This window comes from Ambystoma mexicanum, chromosome 11, assembly GCF_040938575.1.
Source record: "Ambystoma mexicanum isolate Mex_15411 chromosome 11, UKY_AmexF1_1, whole genome shotgun sequence".
Taxonomy (NCBI): domain Eukaryota; kingdom Metazoa; phylum Chordata; class Amphibia; order Caudata; family Ambystomatidae; genus Ambystoma; species Ambystoma mexicanum.
The window spans coordinates 607214551-607239001 of NC_090934.1; the positions used below are offsets into that span (position 1 = coordinate 607214551).

Below are 24451 nucleotides of genomic sequence, written 5' to 3' on the forward strand. Positions count from 1 at the left end.
GCCAGCTGAATGTGCCTGCCTGTAGAGAGGCAGCAGCACAAGAGCCTTGCATGCCATGCATCAGCCCATATGATTAACACTGCCTCATATGCGTGTACGTGCCCGTTTTCCTGCTGAACCTGCTAGTTGCCCATGCTACCACGTGTTCCTAGCTACTGTCCACTGTGGAGGGTGGGTCAGAAGAAGGGCATGATATACTCTTGTTTATTAAAGTAAAAGCAAAAGCCCTAACCTTCCCTATATCCATGGGTCATCACTGCCTATATTAATAACTAAGGTGCTCATTTGTCAGTCGTGAATATCCAAAGAAACAAGTCTGCTGTCCTAAACTACCCTGACCCTACCACTAAGAGAAAACTAACTTAGACCAGGAGAATGACTCCCTTCACCTGAGGGTACTACTAGCACCAGTCTTTAATATACAGTTCGCAAAAGGTCTTTCGTGACTTCTTGTATTAGTCTCTTTAATTGCCCTAGTGGGATGTTGCACTTTCCTTCTTCATCTAAAATCCCATTAGGCTCCCTCTTAGTTGCTTTATACTTTTGGTCATAGAGGGAATATAGTTTTTCTGGATCACTCTAGTTTGTAGCTGGTGTATGTTTGTAGGCTCTGAGTTCTGCCGTTCTCGCTCTATAATACTATTTTGTTCTTGTACTGGATAGCTCTTTGTTTTCCCCCTTTCCCAAGGTATTTTGTCACACTGGTTCTCTCTCTCTTACTCTCCATTTTCTCCTCAATGGTCTCTGTTGTTTCACAGTATTTGTTTCTATTCATTTGCTAAGTTAACTCTGTTTCATATCTTCCGCTGTGACCAGTTTACTGTGTTTTATAATTATGTTCTCTTTGTTTACAATCTTTGTCTCCATTTGCTTTCAAATTTAAATCTATTTCCTATCTTCTACTATAACAAGTTGGCTGTGTATTATAGTGAAATGATTTATACTTGCTGAACAATCTTTGTATCCATTTAGTTTCAAAGGTAGCACTATTTTATGTCTTCTACTATGACTAGTTGACTGTATTACATATTCATTCTCTGGAGTCTCCCTACAGCTCCCATTTGCCCGGTTACCTTTTTCTGTGGCAGGGAACATTGTCGGAGAGTTTTGGTCTTGGGGTCTCTCCTTCCTACTGGGTATCGGGGATGTCATCTCCTCTCTGTTCTTTTGCACCTTTGCTCTCTCTCTCTCTCTCCTTCTTGTGGCGCCGCAGCACTTGATTGCACTCACAGACACATGGTTCTTCTGGGTTGTTGGCGATATCTGCTACGTTCTTCGGACCAACGGTTCACCACAGATCCGTATCTGTGGTCTTGTCACCTCCTCTGCTTGGACTTGGGCTCCTGCACTGTTGGTCTATCGTGTCCCAGGTATCTTCACTGACAAAAACCTTAGTTAAGGTGAAGTTAAGTAGCCCAAATTTAACGCAACAAAACCCTTAGAATTCAACGGATGTGGGAAGTCATGAGCAGCTTAAACTGCACGCTCTCATTGATGTCCCCTATAATTCCATGTCCCCCATAATATCATTTTGTATGTCATTGGAATCCCTTCTCTTGTAACATGTATGCTCTCATGAGCTTTGCATGGGGAACACGTGTCAAATCTGCTGAACTTAACTGCATCTTAACTAAGGTTTTTTCAGTGAATTTATCGGGTTTTGTGATACCATTGATTTTTTACGGGCCACTAGCCATGGCCTTTGGCAGTGTCCACTGTACATGTTTCCCCCATAGGTTTCTTTTGGACCCACTAGGTGGCTATGGCCAGGGCTGTCATAGGGTCTGGTGAGGCCTGGGGCAAAAAGTTTGGCTAGGCGCCTTATGATTTTTTTGCACTGGGCTAGCAGTGTTCAGGGCCACAACCAGGGACCAAATTCTTCCTTGAGTTTGTGTGGAGGAACCCAAATATGGTTAATTAATATGACAGAAAATCAACGCTTCTCTACTGAAGAAAGGTTTATTCCAGACTATCTTTTTTGTCATATACATAAATATATAAAGGATGGCATGACAGTGTGTGGTATGTGATGTCAGGATTAGGGAGCACCTTGCCCCGGTGTGCCCATTGAAACAAACATCATACACACAGATAAGTAGATGATGGTTGGGTTGCAACTTCCTCACTCTCCTCAGTGCCTTGATGCCTTTTGGTCTTTTTTTGTACTCTACAAATTTCCCTACAATAAAATGGTAAGTTGCGGCTGATTCATTTTTAAACTGGTGAGGCTTAAATGTTTGCACCAATTATGTGGGATTGACAGAGCACAGTGAGGGAGCCTAAACCAAATAAAGGGTGCTTTAGAGGGTTTCTCACCCGAATTTGTTTTGGAAACAATGGATTAAAATGGTGCATTTTACAGCACTTTCCTGAAAAATTGAGTAAAAAGCAATTCTTTGCAAGCAAAGATTGTAATTGGTTTTGTATGGTAGCACATTTAAAAGCCCAATAGATACAAGTCACAAACCGTGCACAGGAGCCTTTTCCAATGCATTTCATGCCACCTTTGCCCACAACATATGCCAATATAAAAACATTTTCATGCTGACTGTTTCCCCTACATGTCCATGCAGGCTGCAGCAATATATGGCAGTATTACCCTATAAGGACTCAAATCCAGTAAAGAATACCATGCCACAGAATGTATATCCATGCTGGCTGAGCACCATAAGTGTTACCACTGGTTAGAATGGCAAAGATTCAATGTAGAAATACAAAATAGTGTCCGAAAAAACTCGGGCACTCCCATCCCCTGCACACCTATGTGCTGAAAATCAGCCAGTAAATGGTAATATAAAATTGTAGTTGTGATTTACATATAACAATTCAGAACAGAGCCAATTCAGTTTGATGTTCTTCTTTATCTTTTCAATATGCTAAGCACCTGATGAAGGGAAGTGTGATTCTCGAAACGTGTTGTTCTTACCATATTGAAAAGATAAAGAAGAACATTGGCTCCATTGAATGTATCTTTGTTTAGAATTGTTATATCTAAATCATAACTACAATTTGATATTACCGTTTACTGGCTGATTTTCAGCACATAGGTGTGCAGAGGATGGGAGTACCCGAGTATTTTCAGACACCATTTTGTATTTCTCATGTTTGAATCCTACTCCATGTCAGGTTAGTGCTACCTCCCCTGAACCCAAGTTTCTCTCTTGAATTAATTTATATCAATAGTCACCAGACTTAAAAAAAAAAGGAGTGCAACTATACACCTTCTGTTTTTTCCTCTCAAAATTCAATGTAGGCCAGTTTACTCAACTGATCACACTTAGGTTTTCTTTACCTAGTCCTGGCCGAAGATGAGGGGGGGCCCATTTCGACAGGACAGTTGGCGGGGCCCCATTGCTTAGAGAGAAAAACAGTTGGGTGCATACACTATAATGGAGACAAACAGATAAAGCCAGGCATTAATAGACACTGATTATCACAAGACAGCCAGTCAGCAGGGAGCTGAAACACTAAATGCCCACTGAAAATCTTTAAATCCTTTTTTTCAGCAAGTGGCTGATGTAGAGGAACCAGTGTAAAAAAGAAAACAAGGTGTCAACACGTCTGTATACTACAGGGAAGTGATTCCGGAAGAGCTCCAGCAAACACAGCTAATAAGACAAGCATTTCAATGCACTAATTTCAAGCCTCAGAACAAAAGGAATATAGAAAGGAATGAATTGCTGTGTTACATGACTTCTCACTGGCAACATGAGGGCATTTTCTAGGGTCCTCCTAGGCTCCTTTTATCTGAAATGGCTGAAAGGCCCCAACACTCTCCCTAGTTCTACCATTATGTTTGCTTTACCCTTGATGCATGGGTCTGTGCATCAAAGGTAAACCAACCGAGCAGCACCCACCCCTACATTTTTGTTCTCCCTGGGCTGCTAAATTTAGCGATGGGGACTGGCACATACAACAATTGAAGAAGAAGAAGCAGAAGAAGAATTTCACCCACGCATTCACCCACTCCTCGCATGCATGCATGCATAAAAACAAACACACCATTAACACCATCATACATGCACACATACATACACATGTACATACAAAGTTACTTTACATACACATATATACACACACGTTTAATTTTAAAACAAAACCAACATACCTCCATAAAGTAACCCAGCAGCTCTCCACTCCTAAATGTATTGGCCCCCTGGGCCGCTACATTTAGGGTCGGGGTTTCACATACAACACTTTCAGCCACACATTCACCCACCAGTGGCCACAGCCTTTTGCTGTGACCACTTGACATGTTGCCCCGATAGGTTTCATTGGGACCCACTAGCCATGGCCTTCAGCCATGGCCAGTGTCCACTTTCCATATTGCACCATTCGGTTCCAGTAACCCACTAGCCATAGCATTCGGCCACACCCATTACACCCACCTCACTGTAGCTATACAATTCTCCTGTTTTGTGTATTAATCTCATTTTGTTACTCTTTTAAAAAAATGTTTTGCCCATAACCACGGTTAATATCCCCCTTCGATACCAGCTGTTATCCGAAAAATATGAAATATCCAAAACTCTTCCCTGCCCTCCTCTTTACATGGACCCCCACTCCTATAAACGTCCTCTGTACCTCTCCAGTTGTTTCGTGTGACACACTTTCATTCATGATTCTAACTGTGCTTATCCCGCCTGATAACCGCAGTTATGGGAAAATGAGGTCTGCGCTTGGTCACCCACCCCGCCACCCCTGCTTAACTCCACAATTTTCCGTGGTATCCTCTTTCCCCCTCCCAACCTGTAGCCTGATGCCATTTAATCATTTTTTGCACTTTCTGTTATGGCCTATACCGGTTATGACGGAACCGGCCCATCACTGCGACTCTAAAATGCTGACTGCACTTTATACTGCAATATCAGCATTTTAGAAAATGGCGACTTCCATTAGTGAGCCCAAGTGGAGCGGGGTTTGAGGGGGTGTCCCCTACTCTCCTTGGTCAAGGTAACGGGACAACGGGAGTCTGGGTTGCAGGGGTTTCCCCCGCTTACCATTACAGTAAGCGGGGATAGGAAAGAAAAAAATAAAGAAAAAAAGGACCCACGCGGCGTCAGCACTGCCCCGTGTAAGTGGGAGGCACTGACGCTGCAGGGGTACAGGACAGTCATCGGCGCACACAGAATTGTACCTCAGTAAGGGCAAGTGGGGTGGGGATCCGAGTATTGCGGGGCATGTGGGCAAAAGTGATCTATCTGATCACTGCGCCGTAATTGGCATTGACATTTTTGTTGGCGCAGCTACAGGCAGCGCAGTGATCACATAGATTCGTTATGACAACAGTTAAGTCTCGTATCATGCTAAGAGAAAACAAGGTTGCTTTTTAATTTCTGAATAGCTGCGCTGATGCATTATGGGACACATATGTCACTATAATTTTGGGAGAAGGGGGTACACCCTTCTCTGCCATATATCTTAACAACTAGTGGACTGAATAAACCCAGACCCCTCCCGTGAACCGAGTCAGTGCTTCGTGCCCAAGTTGTTTCTTACCTGGACTATTTCTGTCCAGGGATTTTTGTTGTGCGCTGCAAAGGAATTTTTTTTCTATCAGAAAATGAATAGGAGTAGGCCGGAAACAGCTGTTTTTGCTTTCTAAATAACATTTTCATTTTTTAACATATCTTTCCCAATATGTCCAGTCTGGGGGACCCTGGACAAACATTTTTTTGCTAAATATCTGTCAAAACTATAACATATATATATATTTACAGAAAATACATTGTTAAAGGGACAATATGGTTAAGTTGCACTAATAAAAACCTATGAAATTCAGTGAAAAAAAGTTGTTAAAGGGAAGTTATGATTACAAGTAAAACTGAAAACCCCCAGAAATACACCAGTTATGGTACGCTAAGCAACCATAACTTGCGCCACCACCGTGCACTGCTCAGACTAACACCCAGCACATCAAAGATGACATCACAAATGTAATTGATGAAATCATTGATAACATCACATATCTAGGCCACTTGTTTTGGTTCACTGACATATCTCGGCCAGGTGTTTTTGTCCACTGACAGTCAGAATATGGAAATTCAAAGGGTGCTATATATGTAGGCGTTAATCTTGTTGTATGTTTAGTACTTTCCTTAGGGTTTGGTGTCAGCTAATGGTGCACATACACAGGGTAATAAGCAGGCCTCAAACACACAATTCATTTGTATTCATGAAGATTAACTTTAATGTTATTGGCATTTTTTCTGATGATGTTGTTTCTTTCTTCCTTACTTTAGTTTCCCTCTATGTACCTCTGATGTTTATGCATTGTGGGTCTTCATATTTATTGTTTGTACTAACGCAAGTGTGTAGTAAGTCTTGAATTGTTAGCTATCTATTCCATGTTTAACCTTACTGAAAACTCTGATAAGGTAGCATTCATTATTTACTATCCAAAATTACCAGATTAAAAATATTGTAGTTCTATGGTACATGCTGCTGCCGTTGCCTACGTGTATGTATGATTAGGTTCCTGTATTAACAACAACATTCCATTTTAATGTTTTGTTTACATGAGTACATTCTTTAATACATTAAGTAGTTCATGATAGGTCTCCCGATCACCCCTGACATCTTGTTACAAACATTATAAACACAACCCCTTGTATGGACTTGTAGGATATTGCATGTTTGGTGAGGATTCATCCAGGGGGGCAAAGTTATAAACCACCCAAAAAGTGCTCTTCCTATGGGTTGAGCAATTAACCATAACTACACGGCTGCTAACGGAGGTCGTGTAATGTATATATATTTAAAAAGCTCTAAACATGCAAATTTAGCAAGAGGAAAGATGCAAAATGGCAGCAGGAAAGAATGCTGTTAGTCTAACGGTGAAATGAAAACTGGAGCAACTAGTGGAAATGTCAGTCTGTTTATGCATTGAAACGTTCTGGTCTTAGGGGACTTTGGATCTTTTCACTATTATAGTTTAACTCAATATGTAATCTTTTTTTATTAGTATCTATGTTGTTTACTTTTATCTCTTCTCTGTAAAAAATCTTTTTTCCACTCCCAAAGAGACCTTGGGGCATGTTGCATTGCAAGAAGTGCGCAATGTGGACAAGTGGCAATTAGTTCAATTGGTTTTACAGCCACACATGTGAAGGGGCCAAAAAACACAGCCTATGCGGTCTATAGAGCGCATTTGCTAGTTTATTCATGGATGTGATATGATATGATATGATATGGCATTTGTAACGCGCCTATACACAAGTGTTTCAAGGCGCGACGAGGCAGGGACGGGGGAACAAGGGGAGACAGACAACGATCCTACTAGGTCAGGTGTCATTTAGACCGCGCAAGTGCATGGGTGGGGGGGATGGGAAAAGTGCAAGGGGGAAGGGAGAGGGGAAAGTGCAATACAGGGATAGTAATGAAAGAGGGCCAGCTAGTGGCAAGTGCAAGATAAGTGCAGAACAAGTGCTGGGGGGGAGCTGTAGGGATACAGAGACAGTCCCGCAGTGCAGGAGTAGCAAGGAAGGCAGTGCAGGGGAGAGTGGCTGGGCCAAGGACCAGGGTTAGTGAGTGGCCCATTTGCTGATTCAGTACAGTATCAGTGGTTTAGCATGGGAGAGGGGGAGAGAAAGCAGAAGCAAAGAGGAAGGTTTTGAGGTGCTTCCGGAACCGGAGATGGTTCTCCTCAAGTTTCAGGGGGCAGGAAGGCTGTTCCAGAGGGAGGCCCCTGATGCGGAGAGAGATCTCCCCCCAACTCCTCCTTCAACAGAGGGAATGCATGTATCCAGAAACATGCTGCAATTCTGAAAGTTGTATCAGTGGGAATGCTTCCTTTAGGTGGAGATGCACACGGTCTGCTACCCTTGGGCTGAATCGCAACCACCTTGGAGGTAAATGTCCACCAGCATTGGGGTTTTAGATGGTTTTCCCTGAGGGAAGAGAGGTATAGGTGCTTGCAGGAACCTAATGTGGATGCCTTCCCATGGTTAAGTGGTGAGAATGGGTGCAGTGGCAGACTGCATCAGGCCATTTGGAAATAGTTCATAGCAAAGCTGTGCCCGGGCATCTCTGCATGGAAGGATGTTATCTGGGATTTTGGTAGTGCGTTGCAGTCAGCTTGGGGGCCAACCGTCCCGTACTTTGCAGAACTGTCCCGAATTGATAGGTTGTGTCCTGTGTCCCAGCCACACCCTCTCTAGGATGGGGAAAAGTCCTGATTTTGATTTCAGCCTGATTGAAGCCTTTCCTGCTCTCACAATTGTGTGTGAAATTTAAAGCTCAGGATCGCAGAGCATTTCTCTCAGGGTTCCGTGAAACATCTTAACATGTTGCTCTGTGTCAACAGATTTATTACCATGGCAGCAATTAGACATTGATGGGAGGAAGGTGGACTTTTAATAGGGACTTTTGTCTCTTTAGAAACGCAAAGGGTGTGTAATGAGAACAGGATTGGACTGGGGCACAAAATTGGTTTGGGCACCAATGAAAAAGTGGTCCACAGTTGCAAATGTTAATTCATTGCTTTTGTGACCGACTGAGAAGTAGCCAAGGGGGAGGTTTTGATAAAATGTGATGCAAAGTATGTATTTTAAAGAATATTCATTCAGTAACACTGGTCAAAACTACTAGCCACGTGGTGAAATAACTTATCAAACTGGGCCACCAAAAAAGTGTCCCATTTTGACCAAAAAAAACAGGCCCACACTAGCATATTGCGTCTTTGGTTCGGGCACTGCCGTACTACCCTAAAGGCCTGTCTGAGCCTGGATGAGAAATGGGAAGGTTGCATAATGCTGCATGCTGTTTGAAATAATTATGGTTTTAAAACCCAGGCGAGATATGTTTAGGCTCCCATTACTATGCATGGTGCTACTGTGACCTTCCCTGCTGAGCAATGAAAATGAGGCTAAAGCCATACTCCTTTTGTTCGACTTGATTCCGTGATGATTTATATAGTGTAAGGCTAGTTTTTTACTAGTTTATTAACCAATGTATGTTCTTTTCAAGGCATTTCCATAAACAAACAGCCTGATTCATGGATTTATTTGCACCAAAAAACAGGAATGTCTGCGCCGTTCTGCCTGCAAATCCCTGTTTGATAAAACCCAAACCAAAACCAAAACCTTAATAAATATTTATATCAACTACACCTTGGGAAGATATGTGGTAAGGTGCTTGAATTTCACACAACCAAAGTGTGTGATCCTGGGCAAATCATTTAATCTCAATGTGCCTTATGTCCAGTTCCTGTAAGTGGTTCAGTTCATGGCCAATGTCATCATCTTATTGTGGTATTATATGCTAGTATTACATGCTAGTTTAATAAAAAAACACTCACTCATGGTTTACTTGACTATAGAGTTGCTTCGTAAATAATAATAAGTGGCCATTCATGCATGTCATACCACAAAGTTATTTGTCTCTCATCCTACTCATGGCAATTTATTGTAATGCCACTTCCCATGTTCTCCAAGATTGATGATGCTTTTTGCAATGTCCTTTTCTGAGGTCACTTCTGTTAATGAGAAGACATATGGTGGGGGAAGAAGGGGAGAGAGATGAATGCTAATGACACTGTGCACACTGCAGGCCACTTCTAATGCGCTACCACTTCAAAAGTGTCCTGCAAAACCCTTTTATGAAGTTGACCAACCTGCAGTGAGCATTTCCCTTTCTAGCCACACTGTACACACATGTGCAGCTTCGAAACAGGCAGCTTGGCTGGTTTGCTACAGCCGCGATAGTAGAGAGAAGTAAAGGACGCATCCTTGAGAATGCGTTCTAAAGACCTATCTCCTGGAATGGGATCAGTTTCCCGAGTGGTGAATCGATGACTGCTAGCTCCCAGATTGCCATGCACGGGGTTTTTGGGAGCTGTTATAGTGTTGACTCTTCATCTGATACTTAAATATGCTGGGACGGTGCAAGTACACACATGTGCATGCAACCTGGTTTTTCCTATAAAATGCAGGTCACGAGTGTGGGAGGGGCATGCATGTTGTTTGGCCTCATTGCACTGTGCGATGAGCTCTGCGTGCATTTCATCCTATTGTCGGGTCGGTTTGTGGATCAGGCCCAGGGGGTTTTGGGTAGACTGATAGGAAGTGACTATGCACCTACTGTCTCCTCCTGCAAGAGGTTACATGGCAAGACCTGGCGATTATGTGCTCGATTCATGGAAAAATGCGAATAGATGCCACAAAGCCTGCACGCAGAGAAAGACTATGCGCAAGCCTGCGTGCATATGTTTTTCTGCATGCCTCGTGCATTCATGGAATTGTACTCGCAAAGCAAGCCTATATGAAAGTCGTGGCTAAAATGTCCACAACACGCCCCATGCAAAGCAAATTCAGCCGTATACACCTCCTTTTGTGAGCTCCTAGGGTGTGAACCCATGCACTCTGGCAACACTGTGTGGTGTCCCCTGCAACCAGGCCACCATCTCTACGACACTGCGTGGAGTCCCCCATAAATGTTACCGGCACCCCAAAAACATGCAGACCATTTTTCATAACTCAGGTAAAATTCTGGTCAATCTGCGTGCGACCCTGCGCAAACTGTTCCTGCACTCCGCTACACTGCGGACGCGCACCGTTAAGTTAGATTGGAACCCCGTCTGAATGCACAAACTCCTAAATCCAACATGCGATCTCACCTCTTTATGGTGATTCCTATGCGCAAGTGTCTGTATGCTTGCCTCCGGGTGGTGGATAGATCGAGAGCTTTGCATGGGCGTTTCCCTGTGCCCAATCAGATCCATGAATACGCTTGTTTGTGCACATTTGTGGGTATGCAATTAACTGCTTGCATGCCATCCCTTGCAATGCCCACATTTTTTCCCTGTTCTTCTGCATTTTGTGTGTTCCGCCCTCTACGCGGGTCCCTGTGCAGGCCATGCTCACGCTATGCGTAGGGTCTCGCACAAGGCACTCAGTCACTGGCATAGGCGTGCCAAGCCTGCACAAAGTCCCCGCAAAGTACAAAGATTTCCATGAACCAGCCCCTATGGTTCACTGTACTATTCCACATCCCTCATGCACATAGTCTTTCCACAAGCTGTAGAGCTGAACATTGAAATGATGGATTCCAGATTTTGCTGAAAGAACATTGTAGCATTTTCTGATTGAGCAAATTGCCAATGACACGCAGTGCATGCAAAACTAATATTATTATTTTCCCTCTCCCAAATACCTAGACAACTGGGCCTCATTACAAGTTTGTCGGTAGCCTTTCCGGTAAAACCGGCAGGCTGCCGCCAAACTTGCACATTTTTCTGCTGCCCACGAATGGTCAGACCTGGCGGGCGGGAAGGCACCCACGAGCAGTAATCGTAGTTTGCCGGTCCAGTAACAACGGTACTGGCAAGCTTACCGGTACCGTTGTTACCAGACCGGCAAACTTATAATGAGGCCCAATATTGTGTAATCAAGTGTATGTTGTTTGCAGACGCTCCTGTATTTTTTCATTTCCAAGAGTTTTCCTATTTCCGCCCAGGCTTTTTTATTTGTCCTTATAACGGTTAGTATTAGTTTTTTAAATGCGTGTATTACTTTAAACATTGAACTAAAAGGAAGCTGGCTAGCTAGCTGGCTGTACGCAGTTTTTGCATTGATGGTAATACCGCAAAAAGCCACTTGGTGGCGATCTTTGCTTTCACACTGGGAACGGCGCTTTAGGGTACCTTTGCGTAAAGAGACAATTACAAATAACAGTAAAACAATATGTGATAGCTTTAGGCGCCGAACATTAAACACCAACCGAGCTCATTTTGTATACTTTATGTCGTGCATAACACCTCTTTAAATCCATGTCAGGAGTTTTCTAATGTAAACGCAACCAAAATGATTCATTCTAAATGAATCTTGCCATTACAAAATATTCGATGCCTGTAGTCGTGCCAAGCCGTCGGCCCCCGTACAGCTAATAATATGTGGTTTATCGGGGTCTGGAGGACAGCACGCAAGCAGGAAACCCGAACGGAAATGGAGACAGAATCTTCCGACATTAATAAAAACTGCAGTGGCGGCGTGACTTTTTTTAGTGGAGTGGGGTAAATAGTTCCCTCCATTTAATGGTGGATTAGCGGGTTTCTCCCCGCGAATACATTTTTAAATGATAATTTTAAATGGCGTATTTTACAACCCACTTTTCTGAAAAGTTGGGTTCAAACCTCATACAATTTACGATCTCTTCTGTGAAAAAAAAGGTCAGGTCCTGAAGAGTACACATGTGTACAGGAGCATTTTGCGACTTCATGGCGGGGGTGTCCAAAGAAAAACAATTCAGGCTCAACACTATTAGAATAATAATAATAATAATAATAAGAAGAAGAAGAAGAAAAACACATGTTCATAATGCCATTGCCCAACAATACATTTCATCATTGCCACTGCAAAACCACTTTCATGCAGGCTGTGGGCAATATATGCCTGAATTACCACTGTAAAATATTTTCACACTGGCTGTGCCCAACATATACCATTATTGACCTGTAAACACATTTCCATAACACCGCTGATCTCCCAAACTCGCATTCCATTGTGACCTTCTGTCCGGCAATCAGACTTCACCCCAACCAGGAACTGACTGAATATGATTACACGTACGGAACAGTCTTCTAGTCACAAGGTACAACACAATTCAGCAGTAACTCTCATTTACTTCAACCTGTTAGTTGCCACCATGGCCCACGGCACCAGATTATACCATCACCACTGTAAGGCAAGCATATGACAAACGGACCTTCAATGGTTTCAATCCTTCTTCTAAAACAGGACTTGACAAGCTGAACTACGCCATTTCCTCTTTGACCTTACATCACTTTGTGGTGTGGAGTTCCAAGGGACGGGTCCAGTGCTTTAAGTGGGCCGGGTCCTGCCGGGGCCGGGCCCCGGCAGTCTCCAAAAAGTGGGGCTGAGCCGGGGCCCTGCCGGGGCCCCCAGTCCCACCGCACGCAACATTGGCGGGATGCATTATCCCGTCGCGGCCGCAGCCGCGACGGGAGATGCGCCTGCCATGAAGTCAGGCTAGCTGACAGAAGTGGCAGCCAACCACAGCGATGCTGTGCCTGGCTGCCACTCCTGTCAGTCATAGTAACTGCCTCTGCTGACCCCTCGCGCGAGGGGTCATCAGAGGCAGTTACTGTTCCTTTGTTTCCCCAGGTCGCCGAGGCGTCTTTAACCCTCGGCGAACCTGGGGATTCCTCGACATATTTCGAGGTTTATAAAAGATGGCTTTGAAAACTAGGCAAACCGTAAGGTCTGCACACAGATATATATACATGTTATATATCTGTGTGCGTACCTTACTATGGTTTGTGTACTTTGCAGGCCATCTTTTCTAAACATAGAAATATGTAACATTACATATGTTACATATTTCTATGTTTAGAAAAGATGGTCTGCAAAGTACACAAACCATAGTAAGGTACGCACACAGATATATAACATGTATATATATCTGTGTGCAGAGCTTACGATTTGCGTGCTTTTTAGGCCACGCCCCTCCCAGAAGCCACGCCCCCAAATGAGGGCCCCCTCTCGATTTCTTACCCCACTTAAAGCCCTGGACGGGTCCACTTGCCCACTCTCCTTTCAATATGAAGTCCCCAGCCAGCATCAAGAATCATTTGCTTTGCCACTCAAATTCTATGCAGGTGATGCCAAGTCGTGCTTTATCTGGGAAAGAGCAACAGCCGTCTCCTTGCTGTGAACCCCCGTATCATGAAAACACAGGAATAGGGCGCCGATACCCGGCTCTGTCTTGGTGAGGACGGAGCCGAAGTGGTGCTCTTTGCCTCTGGTACAGCACACATGATATTTGGCTGGCCTTTTCCGCTCTCCACCCCCAAATACAAGAAACCAGACTGGAAAGGTAACTTTTAGTGTGCTGTCTTATCACACAGTGTGGCATCACACCTCTGTCAACTTCTCGCAGTTTGTCACAGGGCCAAGCAAGTTGTTTTCTTAAATGTTGTGCTGAAATCTCTAGGGGCCTCCGACTGGGACGCAGAGTCATTTAATGAGCTGGAGAGAAACTCTCCCCAACCTCTCCCTTGCCACTCCAGCGCTGCCAGCATCTCACCTGGCATGCCACGTACCACAGGGCTGGCATGAAAGGAGCAGTAGAGAGTGTGAGTGTGTGATTATTTTGGGAAAGGTTGCAGCAGCTGGCACCGACAGTGACTTGGGATTTCTTCAGGAATGAGAGAGACGAGAAGGTGCGGGGAGTGATGGGAAAAGGCGTATTTCATCTTCATTATTTGTTTATCCCCTCTACTAACGTGTTTTTCATCCCTCGACATCTACATGGTATGGATGCCTATTTCAAAAGAGGTAGCAGGCGCTCCTCTCCAGAAAAAACATGGCATGATAACCTGTTCTGAGATGAGAGTTTGCAGCACACGCTTTTTGCTCACTGTACCTTTCACAGACGGGAAATAACCATTTGCATATCAGTCTTTGTCCCGCCCACATGGGCAGTTCAGCACTGAAATGCTATGGCAATTCCTCTCTGAACAAGAGTACCAAAGGCAACCCCATACACGTGTTTCAGCCTTGTTGGGCCTCATCAGTGAGGTGAAGCTTTGTCTCTCTGAGCACAGTGAGCAGGGAGTCCACGTCTGGTTGCCCCCAGGTAACTCAGGGTGACCAACCCCAAGTTCCTTTCAAATATTTCAAAAAAGGTAGCAGGCACTCCTCTCCAGAAAGAACATGGCATGATAACCTGTTCTGAGATGAGAGTTTGCAGCACACGCTTTTTGCTCACTGTACCTTTCACAGATGGGAAATATTCATTTGCATATCAGTCTTTGTCCCGCCCACATGGGCAGTCCAGCAATGAAATGCTATGGCAATTCCTCTCTGAACAAGAGTACCAAAAGCAACCCCATACACGTGTTTCAGCCTTGTTGGACCTCATCAGTGAGGTGAAGCTTTGTCTCTCTGAGCACAGTGAGCAGGGTGTCCACGTCTGGTTGCCCCCAGGTAACTCAGGGTGACCAACCCCAAGTTCCTTTCAAATATTTCAAAAAAGGTAGCAGGCGCCCCTCTCCAGAAAGATCATGGCATGATAACCTGTTCTGAGATGAGAGTTTGCAGCACACGGATTTTGTTCACTGTACCTTTCACAGATGGGAAATATCCATTTGCATATCAGTCTTTGTCCCGCCCACATGGGCAGTTCAGCACCGAAATGCTATGGCAATTCCTCTCTGAACAAGAGTACCAAAAGCAACCCCATACACGTGGATGCCAACGTGATTTCTACAATAATAGCTTTTGGTGTGGATACTGCAAATTAAGTGATTGTTAACCAATAGTTAATCAATAGTTAACCAAAGTTGTTCAATCAGTGCTAGCACATCGCTGAATTATACTAGCGTAGCCCTCAGCTGCTTACATTGTATTTAGCTTTGTTTATGTTCTTCTGATTGTATAATTTCCCGCATGCTCCTTTTCTCAATTGGAATGCTTTTTAGCTCTTATGTATTACCAAGGTATTATGTAATTTATGTATCACCAATCAATAATTGACAGCTGGGATGCTTCCCTAACAGATTCAGTGTGTCACCCAAACATGCAAACTTTGGGGTACACGAGTCTGAGTATGAAAGATGTGCCACCTGTTTAAATGCCACCTGATGCGATACAGGCTATGGGTACAGGCCCTTCTCTGACAGCAAACGTGGGGCCACTCTTTCTGTGGTATGCATCGACGTGTGGGAGTTATGCCCCAATAGGAATAAGGTAATCCCATCTGCCAGTGAGTATATATGACCAAACCATGCTCCCAGGGTGTGTGCTGAATATTTGCCACCCAGGCCCTGAAAGTGCTTTTTAAGTCCAATCAGGGAGGGTTCAACAGTTCTCATCACTGCAAGGGGGGCCCTGCTGCCTTCCAAAAGCAGGCAGGAGAAGAGCATACAGAAGCGTTGTCAGGGCAGTAAGGGCTGTGCTGCCATTACTTGCATATGCAGGCCCTTTACACTGACATTGAAAGGGACTTGCAGGCCCCCAATGGGGTGGGTGACGTGTGCATACTTCTCAACCGTTTGAGATTCCAGGGCGGATCAAAAACGATCATTTGGTTCATGGAGGGTGAGCGCCCATTGAAGTTTATGGACTGACAGGGGTCTTGGCGGGTGAGTGAACTGATTCCATGGCGAGTGACACCGACCAAATATGCTTAGGTTGAGAGGTAGGAGTGTGCACCTATCCTCATAGGGCCCCAAAGGTCCCCTCGGGAATGTGTGAGGCCACTGGCAGTCTGCTGCATATTCCACTGCGGGTGTGCTCACACTGTCTCCAAGAGCCTGTATATTGGAATACGTTTTGTTTGATAATCTTCTGCAGAGCCGTGGAGGGTACTTTGTGCTTTGCAATAACCATGCACAAGTAATTACGAAGGTAGCATAGCTCATAGCCATCGGGATGGACCCGTGTGCATCCAATTCCAAGATGGAGTTCAGTGTCAATACATCACATCCGGGTCACTCAGGCGACCTTGTGATGAGCCTCACACTTTTCCTTTCTAGCGCACATCATCAAAAACAAAAAGAATTCCGGGACAACATGATGCTGTTGGATTAGTGAGACCCAATACATGGATGCATGAAGCTTGTTTTCCTTATTGGCAATTCTTATTTAAACAAGTTTCTGGATCATCGAAAATAACATTTCCGTTAGTACTAAAATGTGTTTTTATAGAGGTTCTGCTTTTTCTATTGTGTTTCACTTGTTATGAATCATGATCCTGCAACTAGGCTGGCTGTAGCACAAGGCTTTCCCTTATCAAATATTGTCTTTGCTCCTTTCAGGACTCCAGAGATTTTGTGAAGATATCGAGATGATGATTGGATTCCAGCCAAGCAAATTTTGGAAAATATGTTGGGCTTTTGTAACCCCTACAATCCTAACAGTAAGTGTCTCGCTGAAGCCAATGGTTGACCTTCACAATCCTAAACACTTACATTCAGGCCCGCTACCCACAAGCTTGTACAGCTGGAGCATGATTTCCGGTGCGTTACTCCTCATTAGTACCCGACGCGGCGATGACACAGGATACATTTCATGTGGATTGGCTTGTTTATGAGCCATACTACAGTGTAATCATGTAGACGCATTTGCGTGCATTGCGCGCCAGGTTCACTGAAGTTTACAAACTTACCTCCGTACTCCGCCATTTCCCTGACTGCAGTCGAAGAATCGGCAACTCAATGCTTTTACACGTACAATGCATTCTGCACGTGTAAGCCAACATATGAAATGCACATTACTGCATTTCACATATTGCCTTACACGTGCAGAATATATTGCACGTATAAAAGCATTCCTCCCCATTCATTACTACGGATCAACTTGGCCCAAAATGGCACCTTGTTGATTCGTAGTAATGAAGCAGTACGCGCGTTCTAGTGTTCCTAGAACTAACGCGTACTGCTGTGACCACCTTTTCAAATGGCAAAAGAAATGCCGCTTGAAAAGGTTTCACTATGGCATTAGTATCCCAGGGATACAAACCCTGGAATACTAATAGCAATAACCCCCTCGCCAGCGGGCCATTACCGCCTAATGATATTGCCCCCAGGGAACCTGTTAAGGCCCTTGCTACAATCCATATCCTCCATTGCTCTGCTCATGTGCTGATCCTCCATCACTCTGCATATGTGCAGATCCTTCATCGCTCTGCTTATGTGCAGATCCTCCATTGCTGTTTTTATGTGCAGATCCTCCATCGCTCTGCATACGTGCAGATCTTCCATTGCTCTGCTCATCTGCAGATCCTCAACCACTCTGCTTATGTGCAGATCATCCATTGCTCTGCTCATGTGCATATCCTCAAGCACTCTGCTTATGTGCAGATCATCCATTGCTCTGCTCATGTGCATATCCTCAACCACTCTGCCTGTGTTCAGATGCTCAATCACTCTGCCTATGTGCAGATCCTCCATCACTCTGCTCATGTACAGATCCTCCATTGCTCTGCTCATTTGCAGATCCTCTCTCGCTCTACTCATGTGCAAATCTGTCATCAGTCTGCTTATGTGCAGATCCACCATCGCACTGCTCATGTGCAGATCCTCAATCAATCTGTTCATGTGCAGATCCTCCATTGCTCTGCTTTTGTGCACATCCTCCATCGCTCTGCTCATGTGCCGATCCTCCATTGCTCTGCTCATGAGCAGATTCTCCATCACTCTGCTCATGTGCAGATCCTCAATCAATCTGTTCATGTGCAGATCCTCCATTGCTCTACTTTTGTGCCAATCCTCCATTGCTCTGCTCATGAACAGATTCTCCATCGCTCTGCTCATGTGCAGATCCTCCATCGCTCTGCTCATGAGCTGATTCTCCATAGCTCTGCTCATGTGCATATCCTCTATTGCTCTGCTTATGTGCAGGTCCTCCATCACTCTGCTCATGTGCACATCCACCAACGCTCTGCTCACTTACAGATCCTCCATTGCTCTGCTCAGGTGCAGATCCTCCATTGCTCTGCTTATGTGCATATCCTACATCGCTCTGCTTATGTGCATATCCTCCATCGTTTGCTTATGTGAAGATCCTCCATCGCTCTGCTTATGTGCAGTTCTGCCATCATTCAGCTTATGTGCAGATCCTCCATTGTTCTGCTCATGTGCATATCCTGCATCACTATGCTAATGTGCAGATCATTTGCTTGTTAGAGTGTTAAAACAATCTTGAGCAAACTTCATACTATCATTAATGTTTCTGGTCTTCCAGATTATTATTTCATTCCGTCTATGGGATGATACTGAACTAAAGGCATGCATTATTTCGTGCACGCTGAACCATTCTTTGCCGCTCTGCCAGAACTTATAACCAGGAAGGCAAAAAACACAACACATCTGAACTTTAAAAGGGACACTGTTTTGATATTGTTAATCATGTATAGGGCATTAGAAGTCATAACCAAAGGTAAGGGCACTTTACACTTCAGACAACGTTATTCCTATGTGGAAAGAAAAAGCAAATATTTCATGGTGTCTGATCGTTATATGGGATGCAGGAGATTTTCAATCCATTTAAAGATCATGGGCTTTGCAGCAGCCTTCTGTGGTGGAGGGGGAATCCTTCACACTGGGCCCCTGGTGGAAAGGAATCCAGTTTCATCCAGTGCCAGGAAGAGGGAGGCATCTTTTGATAGTTCAACAGAATTCCTCATATTTTTGACATTGAAAACATACCTTCATTTCACTCCTGGATCTGAATACTTTTTTTGTTCCAAATGTTGAAATCATTTGCTTTGTCTATCACCCATGACTCCAGCACACTCTTTGTCGTGCCCAATATTTGCCTTCAACACAGTTCTGATGCGCCTATCCATTCCATGCTTGGCATATCATGTCCCTCCATCCCTCATGTGTCAGATCCACACACTCCTAACGTGCATATCTGATCTACCTCACTCACGGCCTGCTTGTGTCTGATCCTCGCTCCCATTGGTTTACATCTCCTCTTTATGCTCGCCACCCTGTGTGCTTCATCCTCTCCTCCATCCTGTGTGTCTGAGCATCTTAGTCACCGCCCCATGTGTTATTGACCTTTCTTCCCTCCTGCCTCCCAAACCAAACTCTCCCCACTGAACATAAGATCCACCCACACACGAATCACCACCCTGTGTGTATGATCTCCCCTCCTCTCTTATGTCTGATCCTATCAGTCAGCATCCCATGTGTGCTAGCCTTCCTTCCCTCTGGCGTGTCCAACCACCCAATCCCCCCTACTCGTCTGATCATCCCACCCTTGACCTATAACCCTCTGTGTCTCAGTCCCCATCCCATGTGTGCTTCTCTCAATCACCATGTGTGATGGACATCTTTTCCCTCTGGTGTTTCTGACCAGTCTGTTCTCCCCTGCATGTCTGATCCTCTCACTCTCCACCCTGTGTGTCTGAGCTTCCCCTCCTTCATATGTGTCTGTTCCTCCCTTCCTTCCATGTGTCTGAACCTGTCCCCTCAATCCCCTGTCTGCTCCTCCCCTCCCCCTTGTGTGTCTGTTCCCCCTCCCTTCCCATGTGTCTGTTCTCCTCCCCTGACATCCCAGTTTGTCTGATCCTAATTCCTTCCATGTGTCTGATCCTCTCCCCTCCATCCCATGTGTGTCTGACCCTCACTCCCTGCTGTGTGCCTGATGACTTCCCTCTGACTGGCACATCGGTTGCTCTCACAGCTCACCTCCAGTGGGCCTGATCCTTCCATCCTTTATGAGTATTTTCCTCACTGGCGTGGCTGATGCTTCGAACTGCATCCTGTATTCATCCTCTTTCCCATGTGAATAATTCTACACCCCCCTAAATGATATATAAGCGTGTTGCTCTTTCCTGAACCCCAACACCAAGAACCCATTCTCCTGTGACCCCTGAACCACAGTATGTCTATGCCCCCATCACTCACCAGGGTTCCCACCTCTGGAGAGATGTTTGATGCTGCGAAAGGGGATTCTCCCTTTAGGGTGAGTGGAATTCGTGGCGCCAAAATAAAAAGTGCCATGGCAGAATGGAGGCGCATTCATGGCCCCACACCCGATTAGGGGCTGCTTTGCGGGCCATGGCGCGGCCAATTGTTGCTGTAATTAACTTTCGGGGGACAATTCGAAGGGGCACGGCGACGGAAGGTGACCGTCTGTCCTTACCTGGATCCGGTGGGCCACCTCATATAAAGGTGCTGGGCTCAGGTGCATCCTCTTTCTTGCCGTCCGTGTCCAGAAGAAGATTGCTAGCCCAACACCTTATGGTAGCACTTTTGATTTAGCCATGAACTGGGTTATCATCATTTCACAGTCGTGTTCGGGAGATTGGTGTGTGTAATTATACTGTGGGCCTCATTACAAGGTTGGAGGTAGCCTTTCCGGTAAAACCGTCAAGGCTACCTTCAAACTTACAACAGGGTCGGGCACCCCCGCGAATGGGTAATTACTGGGGTATTCTGGCTCCGCCGGACCCGGTAATTGCCCTTTCGCGGGTGCCAGAATCGGTTGATCCCCATTCCCATGGGTGGGGATGCCTGTAGCACCAGTTCATTACCGTGCCGGTGCTACAGGCAAGCTGTGCTCACGGGTGCCTTTCATTCCGCCAGGTCAGACCTTTTTTGCATATCCATTTGTGTATCAGTCTTTGTCCTGCTTTTTATGGGCAGTTCAGCACCGAAATGCTAGGCAATTCTCCTCTGCACGTGGTTGTAGAACTCCTGAGTGGAAGAAATTCCATAGAACAGTCTATTTAACCCATGTTCGTTCTCAGTAGAGGGGCTCCCACAATCCTTTGTAACTTTGTAATCCAGACGTGGACCCCTTGCTCACTGTGTCTTAGAGAGGCTAAACTTCACCTCACTGATGACGCCCGACTAGGCCAAAACATGTGTCTGGGGCTGCAGTTTGGTACTCTTGTTCCGAGGAGATTTGCCTAGGATTTCGGTGCTGGAATGCCCTTGTGTGTGGGACAAAGACTGATATGCAAATCATTATTTCTCCTATGTGAAGGGTGCAGTGAGCTAAAATGTGGCTGTAGACCCCCCTGAGTGGAAGACATTCCATGGAACAGGGTATTTGACCGATGTTCGTTCTCAGTAGAGGGGCTCCCACACTCCTTTGTAACATAACTTGCATTGGTATTCTGGCCACAGCCCCAGGCAAGTGATTTACAAAACAGCCATTACTGGCATATAAAGATTGTACCTGCAAACATCTGCAAGTGATGTAGAGTGCAAATTACCAGCACAGGTAGATTGTGGCCCCAGCTTCATGCACCTGATTTACAGTGACCATTACTGGTAAAGATAGATAGTGGTCACAGCTTCATGAAAATAATTTACCATGGGTATTACTTGCCAAGATAGATTGTGGCTGAAGCCTCATGCAAGTGATTTTAGTGACCCTTACTGGCATAGATAGATAGATTATAGTTGCAGTCTCATGAACATTTTCTGAAATGCTCCCGTGCACAGGTGGTGTCATGGCATTTACTGTTTTTTGTTTTCATGTGTTACACCAGTGGACAGAATTTCAAATGCAATTGTTTGGCTCCATTTCTCGAAGAAATGGTGCTGTAATATGCACCATTTAAACTTATTATTTTAAAAACGTTCTCAGGATGAGAACTGCCCCCTTCATCTCTCTGCAATATATTGAGTTCCCTCACTGTGTGCCCTAATTTGGTGAAATATTTAAGCGCTGACACAAAAAATATTCACCAGCCATGACTGACCATGAACCATTTAGAAACCTGTTGCCCCCACAGTAGATGCCTACTCCAGGCACCTAATGCTGCTCCCACACCTGCATCGAATGGTCACAGTAGCCTTTTCCTCCAAAGTACAGGGCCTAACTTTGCAAGAATAGGGCTGCTTTCCAGAAAAAACAAATCAACTGGTTAATTACCTTTCAGCCGAAACTGCTGCTCTTCTGAGTGGTAATTGCCGTGATATCAGAATTGGAGGTATGTTTAAAATACAGTGAGCAGGCATTGTGTTTTTCTGCATTTTCTGCCAATAGCACATACTAAAATATTCCTATCCCACTGGTCATTATTTGTATTAATGAATTTACCACCCAAAGGTAATTTGCAGTATACTGATGCAACTGATTTTACAGTTTAGTAGTGGTAGTACTCTGCGAGCAGCAGTATTTACCTCTTACCACTTCAAGACTCTGGGCCTCATTACGAGGCGGGCGGAATGGGTTTAACGGGCCGGTAATGGTGCCGGTGCCGTTAAACGCATTCCGCCCTATTACGGGGTTCCATTTCAGGACCCGCTCTGAACGTCTGGTCAGACCAGACGTCCTTTGTGGGTCCCCCAAGGGGACCAGGGAGCTAATTAGCTCCCTGTCCATTCCCATTGAGCCCTATCGGGGCTCAAATGGGAATGGGGATGGGTTCCTTGAATGAGGAATTACCGGGTCCTCCAAGGTTGGAATGACCCGGTAATTCCTCATTCAAGGAACCCGGACCCGAGTTTGGAAGCCCTCTGTCTGGAATGGGACCTATAGTTTCTGGCTATTTGATTTCATTCTGTTTGCTTGCAGTTAAAAGAATATCCAGCAGATGGCAGACTACTCACGTGGCAGGCTAGGTTTCATATAAAGTTGAACTGTTCATGACTGCGAGCTGCATGATTCCACGTGGGCACCATTTTGGATTTTGGTCTGATGTATAACTGTACACATGCTTACCCTATAAACAGAAATTGATGAGACTTGTATTAGTAATATGCTTTTAATTTCTCATAGCCAATCCACTCAATCTCACACAGGTTTACATGCAGTGTATTTTATAGAATCAGTGCCAGAACTAGGCGTCTAAATAATAGAACCATCACAGAACTGCACAGGACTTAGCCAAACGAGGTACACAGCCAGTAAGACTATTATGGGGCAAAGCACTGCATTCAATGGTCTGCAAATCCCTGCCTGCACTGTGATTTCCCCTATGCCTGGCCACCAATAGTTTAGGCCACACAGGCCCGGGATCAGAATCAAATAGAAAGCTGGTGGGGAGGGCACCCCTTTGAGATGCTCATGATGAAACAACCCATCCTGCAGCACGACCAACACATGTATGATTTGGCTCACATGAAAAATGCATGTTTCTTTCTTGCATGCACACTTGACACACACAAGTGGGAGAGGAATACTCTGCAGGGAATGGCTGCAGGCTTAGCCCGAGGGGCAATGTGTGATGAGGCAGGGTGCCGCCGTGGGGCTGCATATCCCAGGTGCAACTCTGAGATTCAGGATCAGGCATCTGTGGGCACTGGGAGGAGTAGGAGGTGTGACAAGTGAACTTGCAAGCACACCCCAATTCTCAAGAGTATGCACGTCCAGGGGTGCCTGCCAATCTGCTGTTTCCTCTGCACATGTGACACCCATGTCGGATCACAGGGGCTTCGGAAGCACAATGATATCAGCGGTCTGTATAGTGCTGTGACAGCACCCCCCTTCAGTTAATAGATACTCAAGGTCGACATATGCATTTCACTTGCTCATTCTGACCTCCCAAATGGAGCTCAGAATGTAATAGAATGCATTCCCATTGACAGGGCATTTAATAGGCCTCACTGAGAATGTGGTTGAGATGATGTCCTGGGTGGAGGACCTTTCCCAGCCTCAACTCACTTAGGTGCCCCCAGGGTCGGATTGGGACAAGAAATAGGCCTGGTCACCCAAAAAAAGTGGCCCAACCCTTGCCTCAAAAAAAGTGGGCCACCCCTCGCCTCACGACTATTGACCTCTGATGACATCACCAGAAGTGATGTCATTTGACCCCACCCCAAAGTGACATCCCGGGAAGCGATGAAACACAACCTTTCACCCCTTGACAAAACAGGAAATTGAATCAAATTGCATTGTTCCTAAGTACACTAAATTATTGTGAATCCAAGCAGACGTCCAAGGCCAAATGATAACATGTTATTGTATAGCACTTACGCTTAAGCTCTTTTTTTATAGAATAAATATGCATACAATATCACCCA

At 45.2% G+C, this 24451-nt stretch overlaps 1 protein-coding gene across 1 annotated transcript in view; it reads left to right on the forward strand.

Moving 5' to 3' along the window:
- The window catches only part of SLC6A5 (solute carrier family 6 member 5), a 426034-nt gene that overhangs the window by 351930 nt on the left and 49653 nt on the right, over positions 1–24451 (forward strand). Inside the window, exon 14 of the mRNA XM_069623483.1 lies at positions 16778–16878. Coding sequence (XP_069479584.1) covers positions 16778–16878 — 101 coding nt within the window. The remainder of the gene's footprint in view (positions 1–16777; positions 16879–24451) is intronic.